Source organism: Chaetura pelagica, unplaced genomic scaffold, assembly GCF_000747805.2.
Source record: "Chaetura pelagica isolate M959 unplaced genomic scaffold, ChaPel_1.0 scaffold652, whole genome shotgun sequence".
In the NCBI taxonomy this organism is placed as follows: domain Eukaryota; kingdom Metazoa; phylum Chordata; class Aves; order Apodiformes; family Apodidae; genus Chaetura; species Chaetura pelagica.
The window spans coordinates 710-26100 of NW_009952476.1; the positions used below are offsets into that span (position 1 = coordinate 710).

The 25391-nt window shown below is 40.1% G+C and overlaps 2 protein-coding genes across 2 annotated transcripts; one reads left to right on the forward strand and one right to left on the reverse strand.

Moving 5' to 3' along the window:
- Positions 1-271: 271 nt before the first annotated feature.
- LOC104398489 (inter-alpha-trypsin inhibitor heavy chain H3-like) lies at positions 272-4386 on the forward strand (the record flags this gene model as incomplete). The annotated part of the gene is made up of 5 exons (XM_010008607.1): positions 272-385; positions 973-1177; positions 2280-2452; positions 4056-4167; positions 4257-4386. Coding segments are annotated over 5 exons (734 nt in total), but the record flags the coding sequence as incomplete, so codon positions are not given.
- A 4237-nt stretch (positions 4387-8623) lies between these two features.
- On the reverse strand, positions 8624-25135 carry ITIH4 (inter-alpha-trypsin inhibitor heavy chain family, member 4). Its single transcript, XM_010008608.1, has 19 exons — positions 25061-25135; positions 24336-24496; positions 23822-23926; positions 22995-23157; positions 22788-22898; positions 22575-22703; positions 21587-21703; positions 20895-21063; positions 19819-19935; positions 18182-18363; positions 17120-17302; positions 16410-16549; positions 15503-15676; positions 13186-13277; positions 12602-12715; positions 11774-11948; positions 10168-10322; positions 9209-9311; positions 8624-8699 (listed from the first exon to the last, which is right to left on the reverse strand). The coding sequence occupies exons 1-19, from the start codon at positions 25133-25135 to the stop codon at positions 8624-8626; spliced, it is 2541 nt and encodes an 846-aa protein (XP_010006910.1).
- Between the last annotated feature and the right edge of the window lie 256 nt (positions 25136-25391).

Here is a 25391-nt window from a genome sequence, read left to right on the forward strand (position 1 = left end):
ATTTTGCAGTGGTGAAGAGACACAGGATACATGTCACAAAACTTGGGAAGATGAGGGGGAAAAGGGATGTAGTTCACTCTGGGGAGATGGTAGCAGCTCCTGTGGGACTCCACCTCTCCTTTGGAAGATGGGTTGGACTAAGCTGGATGCACAGCTTGTGCAGGGAACAGTTGCTGCTGGTTGCCAGCATCAGCAGGTCCATTGGCAAAATGGCAGGTGTTCACATGGAGCTTTGAACCTCTGTACAAACACCCATGATTGGCCTTTGCAGTTGATGGAGATCCACACTTCATTATATCGGTGCCACAAAAAGAAGATGCCATTTGTTTCAATATCAATGAAAACCCAGGAGCTGTGTTAAATTTAATAAATGACCCAGTTACAGGTGAGTTTTTATATTTTTTTAAAAGCAGTAAATCAGGATACATGTAACAAAATGTCTTATGTTTAAAGGCTATTTCCCTCTTTTATACTGAATAAGCTTTTTTCCTAGCAAAGTTAGTAGGAGTTCTGGTAGCTGGGATAAGGTACCATTACCATGACTGTGTTTTAAGTTTTTTGAGCAAAATGAACTTTTAAGCTTTGTTTAAAAATCACAAAGAGAGTTGAGAGACATAATTTGTCTCAGTGAGTAGTAGTACAAGCAATAATGTAACCCTTAGGTTGCCAATTCCTGGAATATCTCGTGAAGAGAGACCAATGTCACACAGGCTACTTGTGCCCATCACAGACTCTTTGTGCTCAAGGAAATATTAAACTTTTCTGACTAAAGTAATTTTTGTCTTTGTGCAGATCCACAGAACAGCCCCCAGAGCTTTATTCTACTTTGACACAAACATGCAGAAGTAATCCTAATCTATTTTTCAACTCAAATTTGTTTCCTTGAGTTGTTAAATTTCCTTGACATTCCTTGACATCAGTTGATCAGGTCCTATCCATTAAGCAATACTTGATGTTTCCTTTTTATATTAGGCATCACAGTCAATGGAGAACTCATTGGTGATAAGAGGCCAAACAATGATGCAAAGATCCAAAACACATATTTTGGAAGACTTGGCATTGCAAATAAGAACCTGGATTTAAAACTGACAGTAACTCCTGAGGAGATCACAATTCTGAATGGCAAGGAAAAAACAAGTTTCACCTGGCTGGACTCAGTCACCTTGCAACAAGAAGGGTAAGGCTTACAGGAAGAGTATCAGGCTCCTCTGTTACTTTCTAGACATTTTATAGTGTTGATTAATAACACACTTTTAAGATTTGTTGTCTGAATATACAAAATCCAATCCAAGTCTCTGCTCAATTCTGCCCTCTACTTTGCTGTATAACTGCAATGATTACTCAAATTCCTCTGAGTAAGAAAAGAATTTCCCGTTATTTTCTATTACTATGACTAGGGTAAAAGTAGATTTAGTGTTGTGCTCAAAGTTGCAGAATCTCACAAATACATAAAGGGTAAGTTCAGACATAGAGTATATTCTTTCAAACAAAGACATAATCATGTGCTGTCAACAATCTCCATTTTAAGAAACGGAAATTGTGATACTTAGAGAATAAGTACCTTTTGCCCTGTCAGCAGGTATGTTTTTCATGAAATTAATCTATTACAGAATAATTTATACCTGTGCAAAACGAACTTCAGAAAAGGAATGGGCAGCTTCTCCTCCTCATTTACATTGTCACTGTGTACCTGGAACAAAATTACTACATTCTCAAGGCACTGCAGGAAAAGGAGCACCAGAGCAAAAGTTATTCACACAGCATGTTTATTATTCTTTTATTATGGCAGCCACATTGATATCATCACTAACACATTCTGAAGCAAATCTGCTTTATCCTGGCACTAGCCTAGTCAGTTCAGAAGTTCTCTTTTCTGTAAAACAGAAGGGAAAGGTGTCAGGCAGCACCCAGGCTAGGAAGTGGTGGTTTTGTCAATAACATTTTTATTACTGAGCATGAGGTGCTGTCTGTACAAATTACTAGCATATTTGTGATTAATTACACTCTTAGAGGATGAGTTTTGGTAGAAACACCTTGCTGAAAAGTTTAAAGGCAAGATGGCCTTTTACAGTTTCATTTAGCATGAGTCTTGGGCTGTCTGTGAACACACAGAGATTCATATGGATCAAACTAGGCAGCAAAACCTTTATTTTAAAGAACACTGAGCGATGTGTAAAGCCATGTTTGTTTGTTGGACATGTTTCTTCTTAAGCTTCTTCTCATTGCTTTGAACTCTGGGAAGCACAATGCCCTAAGTCAAATGTTTATTTTTTCCTCAGTTTTACTTTGATAATTAACAGAAAAAAAAATGTGGTGCTCACAATGGACAGTGGTGCCTCATTTGTTATTGTTCTGCACCAAGTATGGAAGAAACACCCTCTCCACCAAGACTTCCTAGGCCTGTATACATTGGAAAGTGATAAGCTGTCTGAGCAGACCCATGGATTATTAGGTATGACTTCATTTGGTGTTTGCATGCTTGCCTTTCCTTATGAGGCTATGTCATTTGTAGACACAATCTTGTGCCTGGTCTTTCTGAACTGAGATCATGGAGGGAACTGAGGTGACATTGATTGACTCTATTAAGATTTCTGATAAAATACTCTGGATTCAGACTTTATGCATAATTTTTTTTATAGATTCCTCTGCTGCTGCTGAAATCACTAGCATCCATTGCCCTCACTGGCATCTTTAAAGCCTCCTTAACTTACTAAATCCCATCTACAGATATTTTTTTTTTCCTACTACACTATTCTCTCAGTCTCTTGGATGGCTTAATCTCTCATCTTAGCACCCAAATACAAGCACTCTGAGAAAATACACGTTTTCTCAGACAAAATTTACTAAACCTCAATTAGTGCATCCTTGTAAGAAAAGAAGTTGTGAAGGTGTATTTTTATTTAGTAGCATATATTAAAATCACAGAATGCCTTGTAGAGCCTAAGGTTCTCCTCATGTTAGCTATCAGTTTTCACTCTGGAAGAAGGCGAAGTTGGTAATTCAGGGATCAAAATTTTGATCCCATGGAATCCCATTTTCTGCCAGTGCAGAGGGTTTGGTGGCCTGCATTCTCTGTTGGAAAATGCACAGAGAGCAGCCATTTTCTCTTCCCTTCCAGTTTTCACTTCGGAAATCAGGTAAGGACAGAAAACATCTGTTTTAAGTCAATAAGTTTAATCATTGTGGAAAATAATGAACTGCTGAGAACTTAGACTTCTCAGTCTCACTGTGTACTTTGAGGTATCCATGGCAGTACACTTTAGGTCTGTGTGTCATGCAGAATGCTGCAACCAAACAGAAAGAGAGCAGAATAGGCATAGAATGTTATTTATGGTTTCCTGCTCCAGTCTTCTCAGGCTAAAGGACTTCACAGAGAAGTTGTTCAGCTATGGTATGAATTGCAAATAGCAAGAAAATTGCAAAATGCCACGACCTGTGAGTACAGAGTGACACAGGTCACTGACTTACACATCTCATTGCCCCTCTCATCATCTCTGACTTTGCCCCTGTAATTCACTAAGTAATCTAAAATCTGTGCTTTGTAGCACCCAAAGCACCAGCTTTATCCTGTACCAACCCTGGCAGGGCAAAAGTGGAAGTGTGAAAGCTAATCCTGGCAGGATTGTAAAAAAATTCCTTATATGTCATCCTTGTTCTGAGCATAATCACATAAAAAAATGTCAGAGATCAACATGTGCATTATTTGTTTTTAAAAAACTAAAGAATTTGAGAGTATGTAATAAATACAACTGAACAGACAAGACACAAAGTGTGGATATCTTGAAGGGTATCTAGAAAAGGTTAATCTTCCTGGGCACTCAAAACTTGGACCTTACATCCAGATCATGTGCACAGAATTCGGGTTTATAAAAACTAAATAATACCATAGTATATGTTTAACCTTACACCAAACTTGGTGTTTGCATATCCATTGAAAACCCTGAGGAGACATGGAAAACAGCATGGGAATGTAGAAGTTCTGGGATTTCTGTTTTGTTTGTTTGTTTTAATATGTGCAGCATTCCAGAAGTGGTAATTTTGGCTTCTATTTTTAGGACAGTTTTTCCACCCCATTGACTTCACCATCCTTGAAATTCATCCTGGATCTGATCCCAAGAAACCAGATGCCACAATGATTGTTAAAAACAACGAGCTGATAGTAACAAGGTAAAAAATAATTAAGTCCTTAGCAAAGATTACCTTGTTGTAGTGCAGTTTCTGCTTCAATGCTCCCATGATTGTGTTTTCCCTTCCAGGGGCTGGCAGAAGGATTACAGAACAGATCCTAGACATGGTGTTGATATTCCTTGCTGGTTTGTTCACAACAATGGAGCTGGACTGATAGATGGTGTTCATACAGACTATATCGTTTCCAATCTGTTTTAAACAACTACAACTTCCTCCAAACTCATGGCTATGCAGGGTGTTTGTCTGAAAGAATAGCATTTTTCTATGTTTAAGGACTATTAAAAATACATAAGCTTACCATGTTTGGCAATGCCAAGGTCTGACAGATTTTCACAGCGAGGTTTACTGCGTATTTGATCAAATCTTAAGTGCTAAACAGCTATTCTGCTTGTGTACACAGATATCACTCACTCATCCCCTCATATATCCTCATTTTACTGAATTAATTTGCTAGTTTTAAAATTATGACTTAGAATGTTACTTTGTAAAATGAAACAGGAAGATTGTATCCAATTTAAAATCAATTAACTGAATGTCAGGACTGGTTTAAATAAAAACATCAGTAGTTAATGCCTTGTTCTGTTATTCCAACAGCTATCAGTGTTTTCATTCTGGTTTCTCAAAGCCCAGGATACCAGATGCATTTTCAAATTCAACACAAGGGGACAGCTGACAGACCAGGACATATTTCAGGATAATTCAATAGTGCTTCAAACCACCTGACCACTTGACTGCACAGTGCTGAGGGCTGGTGTAGTGCTGTCACTTGAGGTGACTGTTAGCATTAGTACTTTAATTTGAACTTAACTTTTGAATGCCCATATATTTATAAATTAATGAAAAACCATCATTCCAAACAGCAGACAAATTTAAGTAGCTGTAGCTGTATTTTGGACAATATCTTTTTTTTGTGTAAGCCTTACTGTCTTCCAGTAAAATTCCTCCTTCTGTTCCTGCAACAGCATTCATATACTTATTTCAAGGCAAGAAATGTCCCATTTATTTATATATTCATTTTGTACTGGAAGAAATTTTAAGCTTTGAGTTCTAAAGGAAAAAAAAAAGAAAAAAGAAGCAAAAAAAAGCAGACTTCTTATTTACTTTGAGTATTCTTTCAAATCAGCCTTAGCAAGGCAATTGTGGTTTCACATGGCAAAGTAGAAAATCTGCCTACTATTCCTTAAATTTAGTTACAAATATATTATCCTATACACAAGGAGAAAAAGTCAGTATGTGAGTGACTGGAACACAGACACACATGAGGAAACAGGGATGTCATGGGAAAAACAGAGATGGCATAAAATGTGATGGGTTAAATTGAAAGAACAAAGGTAGAGGTGAACAGAAATGCAATTGAAAAATCAAAGAAGAAAAAAATAGAGGAAAAATATACTTCTTGTTAAGAGAGAGACAGGCCTTCTTCAGGAACAAATCCTTTATTAAAAGCAGAAGTTTTGTAGAAGAAGAAAAGCATTAATTTCTTATGGGGAGGAGGGTGTCACAGAGGTTGGATATCTCTGCCTGCTGTATTCAGACAAAATTATGAAAGAAAACAGTGGTTTCTACAGAAGGTGACAGATTACTGAAGGATGTGGAAGGCAGAGAGAGAAACAGGAAGGTGTAAGAGAAGACCAGAAAACTGAAACTAGTAAGGTTATGTTTACATGATTCTGAGTCTGTACTCTAAGGTAATTAATTAGAAAACAAAATAAAGCAAAGATCCACTTTGGATCCTGCCCATCAGGACTGGTCCTGTTCACACTTGCTCTGTTAAAACAAAACTACCTCAGCAGTGGAGAGCAGGTCTCAACCTACCTGGCTGGCAGTTTAGGCACAAGACAATACTGGGCACGGCTGGAGCCAGAGCTTTCCTGTTTAATTTACAGGGATGAGGCACATCTCTGGAGGTGGCAGGAATCTTGTTGGCTGTGGCTGAATTGTCACCCAGAAGTTGACCCCAGGGGCTGCAGTCTGCTTTGGCTTCAGAGGCAGCCTGAGAAACTCCCATTGACACTGCTGGAGAGAGAAAATCCTCTTTTTAATACATAATTCTTCCAGGATTCCTGCATGGGAGGAGATAACTGCTGAAGTAGCTAGAGGTGACTCTTACCATTAACTGGTACAATGCTAGTTAAAAGAGTGTGAGGTGCACTGTGTGTTCTGCACCTAAATCAGAAATCACAGAATGCAAAATACTCATTTACTGTGTCTTCCTGCAGCTTCTTGAGCAAGGGAAGGGAGTGCAGGGAATCAGAAGCCTCTCAGAACTCCCTTCAGGGCTTGCAAAAGTCAGGAGAAGCCCCTCAGAACTCCTTTCAGGGCTTGCAAAGGTCAGGAGAAGAGTGACTAAAGAACAAATTAAGACACAATTCAAGTGAAAAAGAGTGAAGTGGAACATACTTAGGGAGCAGAAAGCACATGTGCAGAGGGGAAGACATACCATGGGGAGGATTTGGGAGTCTCAGAAGCCAGACACACAAGCAGCACAGGGCTGCTGCTGTGAAAGATGGACATGCCTGTGGGGACACCAGCAAGCACCTCTCAAGACCCAAAAGGCTCCATCAGCCAGGGCAGCTGGGGGCTGTGCGCTGTGTGGCTCTGGGCACAGCTCCTCAACAGTGTAGAGAAATGGGATGCAGTCCAGAGGATGGGAAAAGCTTTGCAGAGACTTTGTGGAACAAGGGTGGAAAAATCTCAGCTACATAAAAAGTTGTGAGGAAGGCTGACATCTGGTTTTCTTCCTATCTGCTAAGGTTAGCAGAATCTGCTGCTTTGCAGCAAGGGACAATTCCATGACCAGAGGAGCAGCTGCCTGGGCATTTGAGGAACCTTGGGCACTGCAGGTTTTAGCAGATAGATTGGAAAAGCATCTCTCAAGACTGGTCTGTGCACACCTAAACCCCAGTCAAAGAGAGGGGACCAGGTGAAAGATGCCCTCCAGCCTCATTGCTGCCCTGTCAGTGCTATTTGCTGTCCCTGCAGTTATCAGGCAGGAGGAGGAGGCAACATGTACACACCCTCTAGGTGAAGCATTTCTAATTTGCAGTAAGTCCACTGATAAAACCCATCATCAACAGCATGTAACTCAAATACCAAGCTCATTTATAATAAGCTGCTTGGCAAATTAGGAAGCCTGTTTATGATGTGGTGAAGTGAGCAATCTGGTGGTTCCAGTTTACAAATTCCACATTGTCTGCCACTTAATTTGTCAAATCTGCATCTCCAAGTCTGCAACTTGGAAGTACAAGCAATTCACACAAACATATGTTGGCATAATGTCTACACAGTTCTTTTTAAAAAACAGGCTTCTCATTACATAGTTTGCTTTATCTTACTGACTTTGGCAAGGAATTGCTTCTTTTCTAGTACATTGCTTTAAAATAATAAGGTTTTTCCAGTTATATATTATTGACAGGATAGAAAGCAATTTTTGTTAAACTTCTACAATGCTGGCATATTTGTCGGTTCAAAGATACACAGGGATTGAAATTCTAAAACTCAAAATTATTTTGGAATTAAAATATATGAAAAAAACCTGAAGACTAAAGCTACAACTTGCGTTCCACAGGCAGAAGCTTCTGTCCCTACATTTCCTCTGAAACGTTACCTTCCTGCACCACATGTTGTTTTGAGTTCTTCATTATTTGTAGAACATCTTCCAATGTTTGCAAAATGTTGTATGAAATGGTGCCAAAACAAAAAGGCTGCTCAATTTCTGGGTAGCAATGCTCCCTTTTGCAACAAGTCAGGTCTGTTTCACAACAAGCCAATATCTGTTTTGCAGAGGTTTTTGAAACTGAGCCACAGAAACTTTGCAACAGTGAAGGGGACTGCAGCCATCCCTGCGCTGGCCCCATTACCAGTTTCATCAGCTTAGGAGGTTGTTAGAGAAGGATCTCCAAAAAAATCGTAACAGAAGAAGACTGCTTTTCCCCATGAAATAATAAAATGGAAGAAATAGTAAACTAAACTAAACTATGAGCACTACAAAAATGATAAACTTCATCCTCTTTTTACAAAACACGTAGCTCAAGAACACAGTAATTTGCAACTGGATAGAGAGGGTAGACATTTCAGAAATCTATTACTGTTTGCAGGACGTATTTGTTGGGTTGGATGATGCCTACTTATTTTTATTCAGAGACCAAAGTCTGTGTGTCCATACCAAATTGTGAGCTGATAAGGTCAATTTTATTTAATACATTCACATCAATCTTTAATAATGTCGCCACATTGAGTATTAGAAACCATTTTCAAGTAACAAACAACAAGCAGGCACATTCTCATCTCAAAAGCATAATTATGTTGAGATTTGTGATATTTTTCTGTAGTAACAGGAAACACTTTAACTGTGTGGTTTTCTTGATGAGGGGAAGTATCAAAAATACTTGGAAGACCATCATCTGCATAGTTTTCTTTCCCAGAATACTTTTTTCTAGGGAACTAAATCTATTGACCAGCAGGAAACAAAATCACGGGTTGAGTCAAGCCTGTAATCTTTCATGTATTGCCTGAAATAAAATCAAAATAAGAAAACTTTGTGATAAAATAAAAGGGCAGGACAGAGCTTCCAGAGCTGGAGACAGCAGTGGTGGGGACACAGAGGGACAGCGAGCATAAGCTGCATGCTTACAGCATTTCTTTCACATCACAAACACTTCCTAAAAGCAACAGAAGTGTAACATTTTTTCTCATGGTAATTCTAACTGAGGAAAACCCTCCCTTATCCATGTAAATGACACAGCAGAATCTTACTCTGTTTGGCATCTTTTATACAAACAGTAGCCCCAGAGTATAGTTTTCTACTCTCTGTGAAATAGGAGCCTTTAGTCCTGTAGCATCACTTAACAAGCAACAAATTCTGGCTGTTAGGGAGAAAATCAAGCACGAGTCCCTAAGACTTACACCAAAGGGGTGTGTTCTTCTGAACACTCCTGTAATTTCTTTTGATCTCTGGTATTACCTGATAAAATGCATCTCAAAGCATGTGCACCATTCACACTTATCCCATCTCTGTTACCTGTTGGCTTTGTGCTCAGATCCAGACACATTCAGGAGTCTTTCATCAGCTCTCTGATTGATGTTGGAATTATTCTCAAATTGTGCTTTTGAATAAAATTGACCTAAGCAACAGACATGCAAATTATTTCAAAATACAAAACCTCTGAGTATTGCTGTAAATTTAGCCGTTCTGGCAGCTACAACACCTGGAAAGCAGCCACCTACCTCAGAAAGAAAACAAAACAAAAAAAACCTGGCCAGATTTGGAGGCTCCCTTACTTGAGAAAATCCCCACTTTTCAGCTGTGATCTCCTGTTGTCCCTACCACTCCTCCACTGAGAGGTTCAGCCTTGCTCTGCTGGGTTTTCACTCTTTTTTTGAGGTGAAAATAGAATATGCCTCCCCATTTTTTTTAGAACATGCCTCCCCATTTGCAAAGCTTTTGAAACGTCTTCAGCTGTAGTCCTGCCAGGATTTTTGGGCTTGAGATGTTCAGGACCAGCTGGCTTTTATTTTCTAACCCTGACTGTTTACAAATTTTATGTCCATTATTTATAGCCTATTATTTGACATCAAATGAATTTGCTGTCATTCCCAACACTGTTGAGGTTAAGTCCAGCTATTATTTTAGTCTTATTTTAACATTTTTCTAATCCCATAATAGTCTATTTAGGCTTGTACCACTGGTGAGTGGAAAAGCATTGTGTTACGATTCCAGGGTAAGACCTCCCTTCTTCACAGAGAAATAGAAAGAGGAATAGAAAGTGATGTGACATGTCTGAAAAGAATAAATTAAATGTAAAATTTCTTTAGATTTCCCTGCCCGCTGCTTTTCATGGACGCTTGTCAGGACCCAGGGAAGTAAAATCTGAATAAGGGCTTATGATGTGGCTGAAAAAAACCCCACGATATTCTCAGTGAAGAAGCTTAGTTACAAGATCATCCCTCTTTGCTGCATCCATCCATAATGATACATACCCAGAACTCCACTGACTTTGTCAGAAAAACGGTCTGTGTTCAGGAAATACAGCCCGAGGAAACCATCTGGAAACTTTATAAAGGAAACTTTTACTGTGACTGTATCAGACAACAGTGCTGTGACACTTGTTTCCTTTTCCACTGAGACTTTCAGCCTAGGAAGTAAATTATGAGGTTATTTCTGAGAAGCATATGAAGACAAGGTATGTGTTTAACTAGCTGACATTAATTAATTAAAATAATTCCACTTTTGCCTTTTGTCTCTCTGCATTTTTCATGATATGTTGGTTATTTTTAAGCTAGAAAATACTAAGTAGCAGATCTTTTCTTTCTAGGCTGCACAACAGATCTTTCACATATCATGTTACATGCAAGTACACCAGAGAAGAAGTTTTTGCTGATGAAAACATCTTATTATTCCAAATTACTTGAAATAGTTGGACGGGGGAAAAAAGAAGGGGAGACTATTTCATAATTTTAATGAGAGAAAGGGTAGACGAGATAAAATAATTCACTAGATAAAATAATTCAGTGTAGTTCATTAACAAGTCAAATATTTTTTCTTGGATATTTCACAGGTTTTTCAGACCCTGCCTTTCTCCTAACCCATTAATTTAAGTCTGACTGCAGGTGGATTTGCAGAACACAAACATCCACTGACTTTTTTTCCCTTGCAGATCAGGACAAAAACATGCCCACACACCCTGGTGTGCACAGTGCTGTGGTTGTGGGGGCCTGGGTGCTGGTCTGAAGCAGGAGGATCATTCTGCTTGGCAGACAACAAATCAGAGAGGGGCATAAATCCAGCATGTTCTTGGCTCCGTTTGGGTTACAAAGATAATTGAAAGCAGCTGTTTGAGGACTTCTGTTATTGTCTAGAAGTGCTGCTGTCCTGCCTGCCCCAAATCAACATCAGATCCTCCAAGAAGGTTTATTCTGGTGGAACTAGCTACATGCAGCTCGCTCTTATGGCTGTGAAGGACCCTGTTCTAATTAGTCCAACCAAGGAACTCTATGTTTAAAGTACCCTTTCTCTGACAGTGGGCAGTTAGTTACACACAGCTATTCAAACACTTTATGCCTTCCCATAAAACATGTCAGCTGCCCAGATGTGAGTTATTGTTGAAACTGAGAAGGAAAACTTCAGCCTGTGTGGAGCCAACTGCTGTATAAAAGAGACAGTAAATGTCAAAGCCATCACGGCGCAGCACTCGCTCTGCAGCTGGAGGAACACTAAGTGCCTGGTGGCAGCCAGCACAGTGGTGGCACAGGGGCTGCTACGTGCCACAGTGGGTCCTTTTCTTTGGAAGATAAATGTTCTCCCTCTGACGTTGAAGCAGAAAGGCAGGCTGGTGCTGCAGTTGTTTTTATTCTCTTACATAGGCATGGAGAATTAAATCAACCCCTTTTTTTTTTTTCCCCAGTATCTGAAGTGGGGGGTTGTGAAGGTACTTGCTTACATTTGTGTTGAGTTACTCACCAGAGAAGGACATTTGGAAGTACTTACTTGCAGCAAAAGGCATGTGTGAAAGTGGAGGCCTGGATGAAATAAATATGACTCACATTTTCAAGTTTGAGAAAGGACAGGGTGGCTGATGTTTCTTACCCCTGGACAGTGGAGGTGGCTGACTCTGTCCATGGCATCCGAGTGCTCTTGTTATTGTGGCTGAGGACAATCTCATTCATGGAGATGTGGACTTGTGCAGGGGGGTTCATGTAGGTAATTTCAAAATGCACAAAGTGATTTGTTTTGTCCCCAAGTTTCCCCGTCACAGTGAGTCCTTTAATAACATTGACACAGATCTGTCAAACGACTGGGCTTTTGTGACAAGTGTTCTTAATAAAAGTGCTTCAGCTTTGATACTGAAACAGCTAACGGGACTCAGATCTAGTTTTGGGATGCACAGCACCCCCGGATTTCAGCTCCACATCCCCCTCAAAACTGCAGTGAGGTCACCAAAGTCTGTTAAACCCCACATTGCCACCTCCTCTCACAGAGGTCTCTCTGCTCCACAATCAGAGTAGATTATGGGGCCATGGCTCCTTTGGGTACAGGACCATGGAAACACTGCTCTGTGTTAAGAGTGTGCATCTTCCTGGTAGCATGTAGGGACCGCAGGGTTTAAGGTCTCTGCATCCTCAGCAGTCTTGAAGGGTATAGGGGGAAAGCATAAAGGCCATGGAGGGGACACCAGTAGGAGAAGAAGGTGACCCACAATCAGACCTTTCGGAACTGCCCTCAGCTGTTGCAGAGTGAAAGTTCCTATTGCCTCATAGCAAGGAAAAAACTAAGCCCTGCCTCCTGGGTCACTACGAGGCAGCAGGTATGCTATGGCTCTTCATGGACGAGGTTATTCCCAAAGACACCAACTGCTCTCACAGAGCAAAGTGCCTTTCCTTCTCCTTGGTGTCAGGGACAACCTGGCTCACTCACCTTGCTCTGGATCCGACAGCAGGTGAACAGAGGGTCGTGCCTTTCCATCAGTATTTAAGCAGATTATTTCATTTTGTTGGGGTAATTGCAAGATAAGCTGTGGATATTCCGTGGCTGAAAGGCCAGAAGAACAATGTTGGCATGCAAAGAAAAATCTAGCTTTGGGATAGGCATAGTAAAAATGACTTAATAAATTTATAAGTAAAATATCAGTTATAGCTTCTATAGAATAAAAGGATTGAAATCAACACAGCAATAATTATTGAAAAGCACAGCTAGAACACCTTGACATGAATGAAAACAACAGATTTTTAAACTTAGAGTTTATTTAAGCCCTTAAAAAAGCTGAGGGTGAGGATCTGTTGTACTGCATTTTGGGTCATTATACCCTTGAGCCAGAGAGGCTTTCTCATGGGATATGGGGCTATTTTTCACTTATGTGGAAAGAAGCAGCCAAGATTTGCAAGAAGAGGTAAAGGGTTTTCATAGAGCTGGTGCAGTCAGAAAAAACCATTATAGTATGAAAAAGTGTATATTACAGTTATACTATTTATTAAAATGAGACAAGCATACCTCTTACTTACCAACAGGTTGTACTCTCATTTTTTCTCTTAGCCTGACAGCTGAAATAACTAAAATTAGTAAGAAGAGTTTAATGAAACATTTTTCTCTAAGTCTAATTAACAAAGAAGAATACTAAGATGGAACCTTTTCAGCAGAGCTCTTCACTGACTTCTACAGAGAGCCTTGTTTAAAACAAGACGTCCCTATGTGGGAAAAAGAGAGTCCAATGCCCATTTTACTTGGGATCATCCGTGCCACTGGGGCAGGCTCAGCCTGAGCTGCAAGAGGATTTAGAGCTGAAGTTTTGATAGCTGCTACAGAGTAACTAACATATGCTTTTCCAGATCTTTCATATTTATTTTCAAGAGGTATAATAAGTTTTTATTTCTGAAAAGGCACCAAGATTGTTTTCAAAAGTTTATAGTTCATTTATAAAATACCTGTGGGCTGAAGTACGTATACGAACTAAACTGTATATCAAGTGGGAATCCACAGAATCATAGAATACCAGGTTGGAAGGGACCTCAAGGATCATCTGGTCAACTTGTCTAGGTACTACTATAGTCTATATGAGATGGCTCAGCACCCTGTGAAGTTATCCAATGTGAGGGAATCTACCACTTTCCTTGGGAGACTATTCCAATGTTTGGCTGTCCTCATGGTGAAAAATTTACCTCTTGTGGCAACTGGAATCTCCCCAGGAGCAACTTACGCCCATTACCCGTTGTCTTGTATGTATTAATGTTGCTATGAACCTACCTATGAAATTAACTTTATGAAATTATTCTGAATAAAAACAAAGAAGGAGCACTTACCAGCAGCTCCACTCCTCAGTCTCATATGAGCTGGAGAAAGAAAAGAGAGTATTTGTGTTTTATTTGTGATCATATTACATACCTTATGGGAGTGTTTCAACATCAAATCTGTAATTCTCCAGCTGCACTTGCCTTCCTTTCCCAAAGTAAGCTATCTGCAGTAATGAAGTCCACAGGACATGAACACTGATCCCTGGAAAATATTTGCAGCCAAATGATGGAAATGGACAAAAACTACTAACAAATTTGTGAGGAAGGGATTTGCAAAAAGGGATGTAATTGCCTGGTGGATGCCTGGGGGCTTCATCCACGCCATGCATGGGGACAACGTGGGGTGGTGGGGCTGTTGCAGCACCAAGCTCTGTGTGTCTCCTGAGCTGGGCCATGATTCTGGTCAGGGAGTTTTCTGCTTTTAAACTCCCCCACACCACTTTGAAACAGGCAAGCTTGAGTGAGGGAGACAGCTTTGTACTTCTCTCAATACATTTCTGTGAAAGAGCTAGAGCAAAGTAGGGCTCTTCACCTATGAAAGCATTGCTATAATAATGTATTATCACAGCTGGAATTATCAGGTTAATAATGCCATAAGTTTAAAATTAATACTCAAACAGATCTATTCTTTCCAGAGAGAAAAAAAATAAAACCAAAACAAGAAATAATCCTCAGAAGTTATTCCAAAATATCTTGATCTTAATTTTTTAACAGATGCTTTCCAGATGGTAAGAAGAAGCAGAAAACATCACTAACACTGTTGATCTGAGGAACTACTTTTCCTCATGAGTAAAGACAATTTTGGCTCTTGAGATTTTCTGTAGGGAAGATTTTATCCCTTTGACCGTATTATCCACCCAAACCCTTCACAGACCTTCCCAGTCATTGCTTAGGTTTTGTTTCACATATTTTTCCAAATATCAGATACTTCCCTCTATAAAGCAACCACCATGAGCTCTTTTAATCTATTTTTTTTTAGTATTATTAGAGAATATTATGGAGTATGCTATTGGAAAAGAAGAAAACATTTACCTCTTACTGGAATACTGTGGAGCTTCTCATTCTCTAACACAAAGAAGAGGGACAGGTTAGTGTCAAACACTGGACATGAAATTACTTTTACCATGTGTAAACCAGAAAATGGGGACAAGTGGGTCTTGGGCTTCAGGTGATGAGCTTTTTGCATTAAAGGATAGCTAGCCAGAGCACATGCATTATTTCCTCCCCCACATTCATTTTCCAATTTAATGCTACAAAGTGCAGAATCCCTTTGCAGAGGGAGGAATGCTGAGTAACAACTGTTAAACTATCAAAAGTTCAGAATTAAACAGATTATTTCCCATTTCAATAGGGATGCCCATTCCACTACTTCACCTTTTAGAAAAAGCCTGTGTGTTTTAGTTTGAAAAGAAGCTAATCCCTGAACTCCTCCCTCTGGTGTGGCTTATTACTGTGCCACATCACTATAAAATGAAGATATGCTGGATGTCAAAACCAAATCATCAAAAACAGCAGCGTATTTCAGAGGGGCTGTTCAATGCCCCATTTACCAGCTTCAGTGGGTTTGTTGGCCAGCTCCATCTGCTGATGGCCAGTAGGTTTGGTGACCACCATGGAAGTGAGGGGTGTAACAAAGCTGTACTGCAGAGACAGCTCTAAGGCTTGTGCCTCCAGCTTTTTCTGGTCCTCTTCTTGTGCTGAAATACTAAAGTCATAGAATCATCATAGAATCACAGAATGGTTTGGGTTAGAAGGGACTTCAAGATCATCTAGATGTACCCCTCTGCATGGGCAAGGACACCTCCCACTAACCAGGTTGCTCAGAGCCCCATCCAATCTGTCCTTGAACACTTCCAGGAAGGGGGCTTCCAAGTCTGTGTTAATTGTGTAGAGACTACAGATTCCTTTTCATATTAGCTGTGTCTTAACAGATACTTTTTATTATTGAAGAGTAAGTAATCTTATTAGGATAACTCAGCTTGAAAAGGAGATGCTTAGTTGTTTGCAACACTGGAGACTATATATACTTCAAATACATAAAAACAATAGATATATGTTCTATGAAATGTCTGATGGACATACTTTTTGTTCTTTTTACTAGCTATTGCCATTCACTTATCTTCAGACAATATTTATGCATGGAGACACAGCTCAACACAATACCTATAATTAAAATCTATTTCATAGTAATGCAATGAAGAATACTTCATGTTTTCCTATGTGCATATACATATATATACGCATATGTAATGATCAGTGCTATCATAAACTAAAAGGCACCTCATGTTTCTCACACAGTGTTTCTCTAGTACACTATGTTTTTAATACAATCTCCGGAAATCTTTCTGTTTATGTTTTCCAATCATATAATTTGTGAGTAAGGAATCTGTGTTTTAAGAAGTTAGAAATCTGTAATGCAGAGCAATAAAATGACTTACGACTTTTCCAGAAGCTGTTGAATGGTTAAATAAGCCCACAGTCTCTCTATGAAATTTCCAAAGATGTAACTCTGATTTTGAAATATTTGCTCCTTCTCTTCAACATTTGCTTCTTCTTTAAGAGTCAAGTCACTAGTATGCTGCAGTGGGAGAAAACTGACCATCAGAAGAACAGTTCCACATTTCTTTTATAGTCACATGATTAGACTTAAAAGAACATCTTCCAGTACCAAAGTGTCCTTTTTGTCCTTCAATTTTGTCCTTTCCCATTGGAAGATGCAATTCCAAACTAGCAAAGAAGCATGTATTTTGGATGTGTACCTCTGGACTTGAAACAATGTTGAAAAAAGAAGGTCAAGAAATTGTTCTGTTTCAACATTTTTGAGATAATTCAGATTTCCTCCTTAATTCTAAAAATACTGACTAGTTTCCTAAAAAATCTTGAAAGGCCAAAATACTATGGTTTTGAAGGGATTAAAATTGCTGTTTGCTTATTTGTGGATATAAAGTTTTTCTTTTGTAGCAAATTCAGAAGGGGGAAATTGTTTGAATTCTCAAATATTTTCCTCAAATGGGAAAACAGCTGAATGCCCAAAGGTAGAAAACATATTTTAGAACATATATTACAAAAAATTTCTTGACGTCGCCTGTTGCACCATAAAAAACAGAAAGGAGTTATGTTTTTCACAGTTAGTAAACTAAATACTTACTGTCTGAGCTTTAATTTCTACTGGCAAAAGATCAAGGTCATTGCTAATTTTTCCAGATACTATAATTTCAGATCCTTCAAAAAAAAGTTCGAAATTGTTCTTGGTTAATCCTTCAATAGCATTTTCTGGATACTGCATTTCAATTTTCATTAATATTGGGGTAGCCACCTCTTGATAAAAGCCCTAAAGAGATGAAGACAGAGCACACAAATGACTGCAAAATTATACAAAGCAATATGTTGAATGTCTAAATCTCCCTTAAAAAGAAGGGAGCAAAGCTTTTTGTCAGCACTGCAATACTGTCGCAAACTAGAAAAAAACCCTGTTTCTTCCCATGGATCAGCAAACCTTCTCCAGTCAGGCTGGCCATGCCATATCAACTGTATTTCCTAAGGTAATCCAAGTAACCCAAGCAGCATCCCCATTATCACCATCCCATCCATTTACTTGTTTTGCTTTAGTCACATTTCACATCTGATTGTTTAAACTTGACTAGTCCTGAGGATTCATCTCTCTCTTTCTGGACCAGGACTGGCTTTAAGCAAATGCAGTCTGTGCACATCCAGCCAAAACAGCTAGAAGTGGCTTCCCAAAAAAGAGAATGTCCCTAAAGCTACAACCCCCCACTAGATGGGCAGGAAAAATCCAGGCTGGTGGTACTATGGAGCCAGTTTGTCTGTAGGCACCTCAAACTACCTCCTGATTTTTAGGAAAACCAAAACAAAAGGCTTCCAATGGTGGTACAGCAAGTGGTTTGAAATCAGACCTGAGAACGAAAGTTTTTCTACCATCACCCCCTCCAGACATTTTGTCTTTTTGCAGGAGCAATGTGTGATTTTCCAGGTTTGTCTAGATGCAGCTGATTTGACTAAAACTCCCACTCCAAGCCAACGTTGAAGCACAAACCCACAGATTCACCAAATTTCCCTTCCTCCCTCCCCAAAATTATCCGATGAATTCAAACCCAAGCCTTCATCTCAGAAAATCTGTGGGTTTGCTGCTATGACTAGACATAAGCCAAAGCTGATAGATGGCTTATCTGCCCTATTCCTTATTCCTGACCTGGAGCTGCAAGGCTGCATCAGCATTTTCATATATTCGACGTGCTATTCCTCCATTGCTCAGGGCCATTTTCTCCAGGAATTTATAACTGACATCAAACCCGAAGCCAAGGCAGAAAAGAGCATATTTCCCATTGATTGCTTTCTGAATGTTTTCTTGAATTACTTCCACATTCCTCTCACCTGTAATTGAAACAAAAATATACCCTTGTTTCGTTGGCTTTTTTGAAGTACAAAAAGACAGCAGTGGGTTTAATGGAAAATACTGCCTAAAGTATTTTAAAACCAATTAAGAATAAAACATTAAAATATATGGGACAGAAATCCATTAATTGCATTGGAGATGAAATCACCACCATGCCAGAGCCTGGTTCTCCCTCTAAATGACTTTTACGAACTTCTGCTCATGCCATCGTGGCTGAGTGCAAAATATTTTACAAGATGACGAGGGCCAGAGGAGGCTTTTTAGAACAAAAGGGACACACACTAAGAGTTAACAGTGCAAGAGATGGAAACACTTGATGAAGCACTGGGAAGACAAGTACCATCCATAAAAATTATGTGTGTGAATTCAGAGAAGAATGGATCAGTTAATGGTGTAATTCAGACAAACTGCAAATTAACTCAGCCATGCTTCTCTCTCAGCAAGATTATCTTACCCCTTTGAAGAACTGCTGATGGCCTTGTATGGAGAGCTTCTCCATCAGCATTTCTGGGACAGGAACTGTCACTGCCTGTAGCAATACCATGGGAGCAGCTCAGATTTTTCCCTTTCAGCCTGCTTTGCCAAGGAAGGCAGTGTATGCAGTAACAGTGCATGTATATGGCTGGAACTCCAGGCAAATTTCTAGCCAGCTTGTGGATGTGCAACGTGCTCAAGGAAATCTGAGACACGCTGTGGCTGGCAGCAATGTGAGCTGAATTTTATTTAAAAAATCCAAACAAAGAAAACAACCCAAAAGCAGTGCAGATCCCATGGTCTGAAAGGCAGATAAATCTTATTAGAGGCTTACAGCTGAATTAATATTGCTGTCCTTGGACTGATGCTGGTGTCACACAAAATACAAACTCCTGTTCAGAACAAGTGATGTTTGTGCCATTGCATTGAGAGTTATTATTTGTTTAGCCCAAAATTTTTATCTCAAGCCTCTGGTTTGTGCTAGCATAGCTGATCTCTAGTAATGATCTAGACACAGAAAAGAATACAAAACAAAAGGCACCTTGAAATATCTCAAGTTTGGATCAAGGAGGGTGAAGAAATATAAGCAATACCTCTTGCATGAAACCGTACGTAGTATGTTGATGTTTTGGCACTAAGCATTTTACTTTCAGGTTTGAATTGTGCCTGGATTAACTCCAGCAGTTCCCTCTAGTTTATAAACTGAGAAGCCAATGGTATTTAGCAAAACAGATCCCAGCTAAAGGATGTGGTCATGGGCAGGCTCTGCCATCCCTTCTTACAGCGCTTGCCAGAGCCCTCTCATAACCATCCTCTCTCCAACACAGACCCAGCGATGGCCCAAACCTGCTCATACCAATATTCTTCTGAAACACAGACCATGTCTATCAACACCTGGGATGCAAGTGTAAAAGAAAAAAAGTCAAGGAGAGAGAGGTCTGAGGCTGGTATTTACCCACCAGAAGTGGGCTGGCCATCTGTCAGCAGAATGATCATGGAGACGCTCCGTTCTGGCAGCTCCTCAGCTTTCTCCAGCACACTCACCGCCGTCAGCAGGGCCCCGTTGATGTCTGTGCCTGTCAGGAGGAAGCAGGCAGCACTCACCAGAAATGGCCATCACCTGAAGAAACTGGCACACTCCATCTGCCGAGGCTCTGCAGAGCCATTTGAAGTTCTCTGCAGGAATTAATCCTTCAGAGAGATGGGGACTTAGGGGTTTAGCCTAATGGGCTTAATTTTGGTGTATTATATTGCAATGACAGTGCTGGAGTATTCTTTTGGGAGCACGTTCCACACACGTCAGGCCAAATACAAACATGTCTAGAGCCATTTAAAAGTGCTTGAATAAGCACACTGTCATCTGTTAACCTATGTTTAAGAAATGTCTCCTAGCCTTGCTTGAGAAGTCAAAGAAAAGAGCTGGGCACTGGTGGGCTTTACTGATGTTATAACCTAGGATAAGAAAACTTAGGTTAATACAAAACAGCATAACATTAATGGGAGATAACAGTCTTTTAGATGAGCTTAAAACAGAGTAATGAAACAAAGCACACTGAGAGATGCAACAACTGAAATGCTTCATGTCTATTGCTACCATTTTGTTTCTGTAGAGTGAAAGAGTTATACTCTGGAAGAGTATAAATTTGGATGCATTTTATTTTCACAAGGGGACCCTGATATTAAAAAAATCAGCCAACTGCTTTCAAATGTTGAGCAAATTGCCATTTTTCTGTAGGAAAAAAAAAAAAAAGTACTAGCACGAAATCTTCCAGCCATCTCTGTTCTAAAGCCACCTTTGTGGCTTGGATGGTTGAGAGGTGTGATGTAACCATCTCTATATATACACATCCATATCATAATGTAGCCACCAAATTGTCCACTCCCATAACCAGCCTTTCTATCCCACTCATCTCTCATAAAAACATTTTGTGAGCACTGATTCCACAGCAGTATTTAACTAATTAATGCAATTTTCTAAACAATTTAATATCAGGTACATATTTGTTTTTTCAAGCATCTAGGTGGTGCCTGGTACCTCCACTAGCAGAAAGAGTTCGCACAAATCCTGCAGCACTCGCCAGGTTCTCTGGAGTGGCTTGCAGCAAATTGCTCTTCCACTCCATCACTCTGCTTTTAAAGGTGATAAAGCTGAAATGATCTTCGGGGCGAAGGTCTTGCAAAATCTTCAACAGGGCATCCCTGGTCTGTTCCAAGGAGAAAACAATCACTTTGAGTATTTCTACTTTTCTGCCACAGCTCAGATTGGACTTGCAGTGCAATAAGCCCTGCTCAAGATGCAGCCTAGTGCCCTTATTGAGTCTCAATGGTAGACAATCAGAAACAGCTGATTCACTTCACTTACAGACAAAAAAAACCCAAACCCACTTGTGGGGGCTGTAGAGGGTTTGCCTGCTCTCTAGCAAAGCTACTAACACAGTCATCCATAAAGGTAACCGAAAAAATTAATTTGTTAAACTTCATTAGAAAATGAAAAGCAAAATGTTTGAGCAGAGATAGAAAAAGTGCTCTCTGCCTTACTGTTTGATACCTGTGAGAACAGCCCTACCTTACATCTGTGCATACATGTCTGCAAGCATTTCTTTATGTACAAAATGTTTGCCATCTATAAAGCCAGCATGTGTTTCCAAAGTGAAATTCAGTCACTTCCTGAAAAGGCTGAGGTGTGTGCCTGATGCAAGCCAAGGTCAGTACTTTGAGGGAAGTTACCTGTTCAATTTTTCTGCCTGCCATGGAGCCACTTCCATCTATAACAAAGATGACATTTTTGGGAATCACTGGCATTTCTCGAGGTGCAAAGTAATGCACAAAATACCCATTGACAATCTGAAATATAAAGTGTGAAATCATGTATAAAATTACATCTAAATAAATATTGCATCTTAACATTCTGGCATAGCAGAAAAAGGGGTCCATGCTCAGCATTCTGTTTCAGATAAGCCCAAATCAAAGAAATGTATTTCCTAGCTGGAAGCAAGACTATCTGTAGACAGCAAATTATGAGAGAACAGCATATATATATATATGTATGTATGTTTAAATATATCTATAAAATATATATATAATGTGCCTCAGTACTATATGTATGATATATCTGTATTATGAATGCATTTTACCTTACCTCTTTATTATCATCTATGAGCACATCTCTGCTCATTGACTGTGACTGCCATCATTTAGCACATCCATGTATACCTCATTAGTTAAATGGTATGGGAAATAATGTACTTTATTCCCTAGGATACAATGCTCCATAAATATTTTTAAGTTTCTTCTCTCTTCAGATATGCCTCAATTGTCACAAACATTAAAATAGAGCCAAGCACTTGTTTTAATAGTTACATAAATCACATTTCTCTAAACTTCATTTACAAGAAGGCACAAGTACACTTCAGATCAGCCAAAATAATAAGAAAAATAATGTAGAGAGACATCTATAAAGTGGCAGTACAGATTTGGTATTGAAACAAATTTTGAAAAATTGATTTTTTTTAAAATGAATGATCCATTCTTGCAATGTGTCTGGTATCTCTGGGGGTTTACTGAATATCACCATCAGTGCCTGCTGCCCCCGGATTAATGAAAGCAGCTTTTCCTGTCACTCTTGGTGTTTCTAAGTTAATGTTGCTGTTTTGCTGATTTCCCATGCAGATGTATGTATGATCTGAAAACATTTTTATTTCTGTTTCTGCTTTACCTGTATATCACCAGCAGTGGCACCTCTCTCGACATCATAACGCACAATAAAGTCACCGTTGAGAAGAGTTTCATTAAGTTCAGGATTTACCTTCTGCTGATCTACAGTTGGCTTAAATAAAATATGAGCCTGCAAAGCAATCAGAAGAAAAGATTTAAAGAAACATAACTGAAAGCTGCCACGGGCAGTAACATCTGGCAGGGTGTGCTTTACCTTTTTTTCGCTCTGCACTGTGGTGAGTGCCTCAGATAACTCATTAGTGATGAAGGTACTGTCTGTCTCCAAGAAACGTATGCCTTGGGGCTCAAAGATGTGCACATCAATCTGACAATGGAGAAGAAGTCAGTATCAGCATCTCAAAGGGAACATGGACATGCCCCAAAAAGCCACTGCTCTGGTCCCTGCCCAGCCCTTCCTCACCTGGAAGTGCTTAACAAGCTGCTTTGGTTGGACCTTGATCAGCAGCTCGAACTTCCCCAGCTGCCGCTTCAACAGTTCCTCGTATGTCAGCTCAAAAGTGACTTTGCTGGAGGCTGCAATGCTGATGGACACGTGAAACTGCTCCAGTTTTCTGCCTGTGATTCTTGGGGGGGAGAACGGAGATTTACCTCCTGCAGGGAGGGTTTCCTTGTGGTGGCCACTGTTTATGAAGTGTGCTAAATAATGGCCACAGGGCTACATGAAATAAATAAATAAAGAGTAGCAGTACATCTTACTCATCGTAGAGAAGATTTTTTACATTGCAGGTGCTATTATATACCTCACAAGTATTACATTAGCGTGCCCTGGGTGCTGCATGTGCAAGCTGAGAAGTGGAGCAGAAACCTCTACATGTCTCAGACTGGGATCAAGCAGAACTGGGACCATATACATGGGAAGCGCATATTAAACATCTCTTAAAAGCGTAATGGCTGCTCAAGTGCCATGGTCCTTTGCATTTGCAGGGAAGCAGACTCAACACCTGACCATCATCCCAGCCTGACAGAGTGCTCCCATGTGATAGCAAGTCCCAGGACAACACTAAAGGGTGACACCTTCCACTGACGCCCATTGCATGCCACATACATATATGTGAATACACACACACACACACACACACACACACACACCACCCAACAAGAACCCAAGGCTGGTTTTCACATTTATCCCAGCTGAGAGGTGGCTGGGTCCAGGGTTTAACCTGTCCCCAGCCAAATGAGAAGCTGAGGAAGAATATTGGAGCAGCCTTCCTCAGGACAGCAACGTACTTGACAAGGCCAGCGCTCTGCCCGCGTGAGACTGCAACATCATATTCCTTTTGAGCAGAAGCTTTCTCCTTTATGATTCCTGGGTATACTTTACCATCGATGGACCTGTTTGGTTTCCATAAAAATTAATTAATATTAGAAGAAAAGAGCTGAGGAAAGAAATCAGGGAAAGCCGTTTGGTTCCCATATCCCTCCCCATCCAGGAGAATGCCAGGAGCCACCACCACATCACAGGCCTCCTCGTTGCGGGGTCTTGGGGAGGCTGGAGCAGGAGAAACACCTCCAGTGAGCACGTATGTCACCCAACCTGTGCAGGAGGCAACCTTGCCCTGGCCCCAGGCACCTTCTTTCTCTTTGGCTGCTTCCTATTTTGCCCCACTGAGCATTTTGTGCAACACCCTCCAGAGCTCAGATCTTTGTGGTTTTTGTCAGCACCTCCTGAGAAGAAAGATGAAACACCCCCCCAGCTCCCCAGAGCTGCCTCCTTCACACCACAGGTAAGGACTTGTCCTACATGGAGAAGTTGGTGATGAAGGCTGTCTTGGGTAACTCCACTTCAAAGGTTGCTTCTTTGGACTCATTAGCTCGGTTGACAATTTTGCTGGTGATGATGGTGTGGGCAAATCGTGATGTAACTTTGCAGTCCACGTGGAGGCTGTAGATTTCAATAGCAGGCTGCAAATAAAATAAACAGGCTGAAACTGAAGTACTCAGTTTTTTCTCTTAAGATTATATTTTTGGAAAAGTCTGATGAAGGAATGAGGTGTTATGAGGTCCAGCCAGAATTGGAGCTAGGGAATTGTTCATGACTGGCCACCTGCTTACTCACACACGTCCCTGCAGGTGCAACTGCAGCCCCACACAAAATTAACAGGCTCACATCTGTGTTGCTGTTCTACAGAAGGCTTCTGGCAGCCTTTTTCCATGGTCTTACCTCCTCAGGGTACTCTGAAGCAGCTGCTGTGTCACCCCAATACATCACCTAAGATTAACCTCAGAGCATGATCAGACACATCTGCAAATGTTCTTCTGTCACAGTTACATGATAACAGCCCAAACAAACAACAAAAAGGCCTTAAAAAGACCCAGAGCTCTAAAATCACATCACAATACACCTGAGGCTCCGTAGATGGTGGTTACTAGAGGAGTTAACTGCATTAACTGATCAGCTACAGCCATACCACTGGATCACCAAATGAACAAAGAAGATATTGTTAAAAAAAAAGAAAATAGAAATACCTTTTGAGCAATAGTTTCTGCTAATACTACGAGTGAGGAAAAGACCATCAATGAGAGCAACATTCTTTCCTTCATTTTGAAGATCAGATTTTCAAATGAAAACTCAATTTATCTTAATCAGTTAATGAGTAACTTGTACTTGGGGATATTACACAGACTTTGAAGAGACTCAGAAACTTAATATTTACATGTTAAACATAGGTAAAACTTTTACTTGGTTAATGCTTATTTTTCCAAAGATCTTTGCTGTTAAACATTAGAATTTTAAAGTTTCATAATGCACAATAAAGAAACACTTATATTTTCATTTTAAACTTAGATCTCCCTGTGG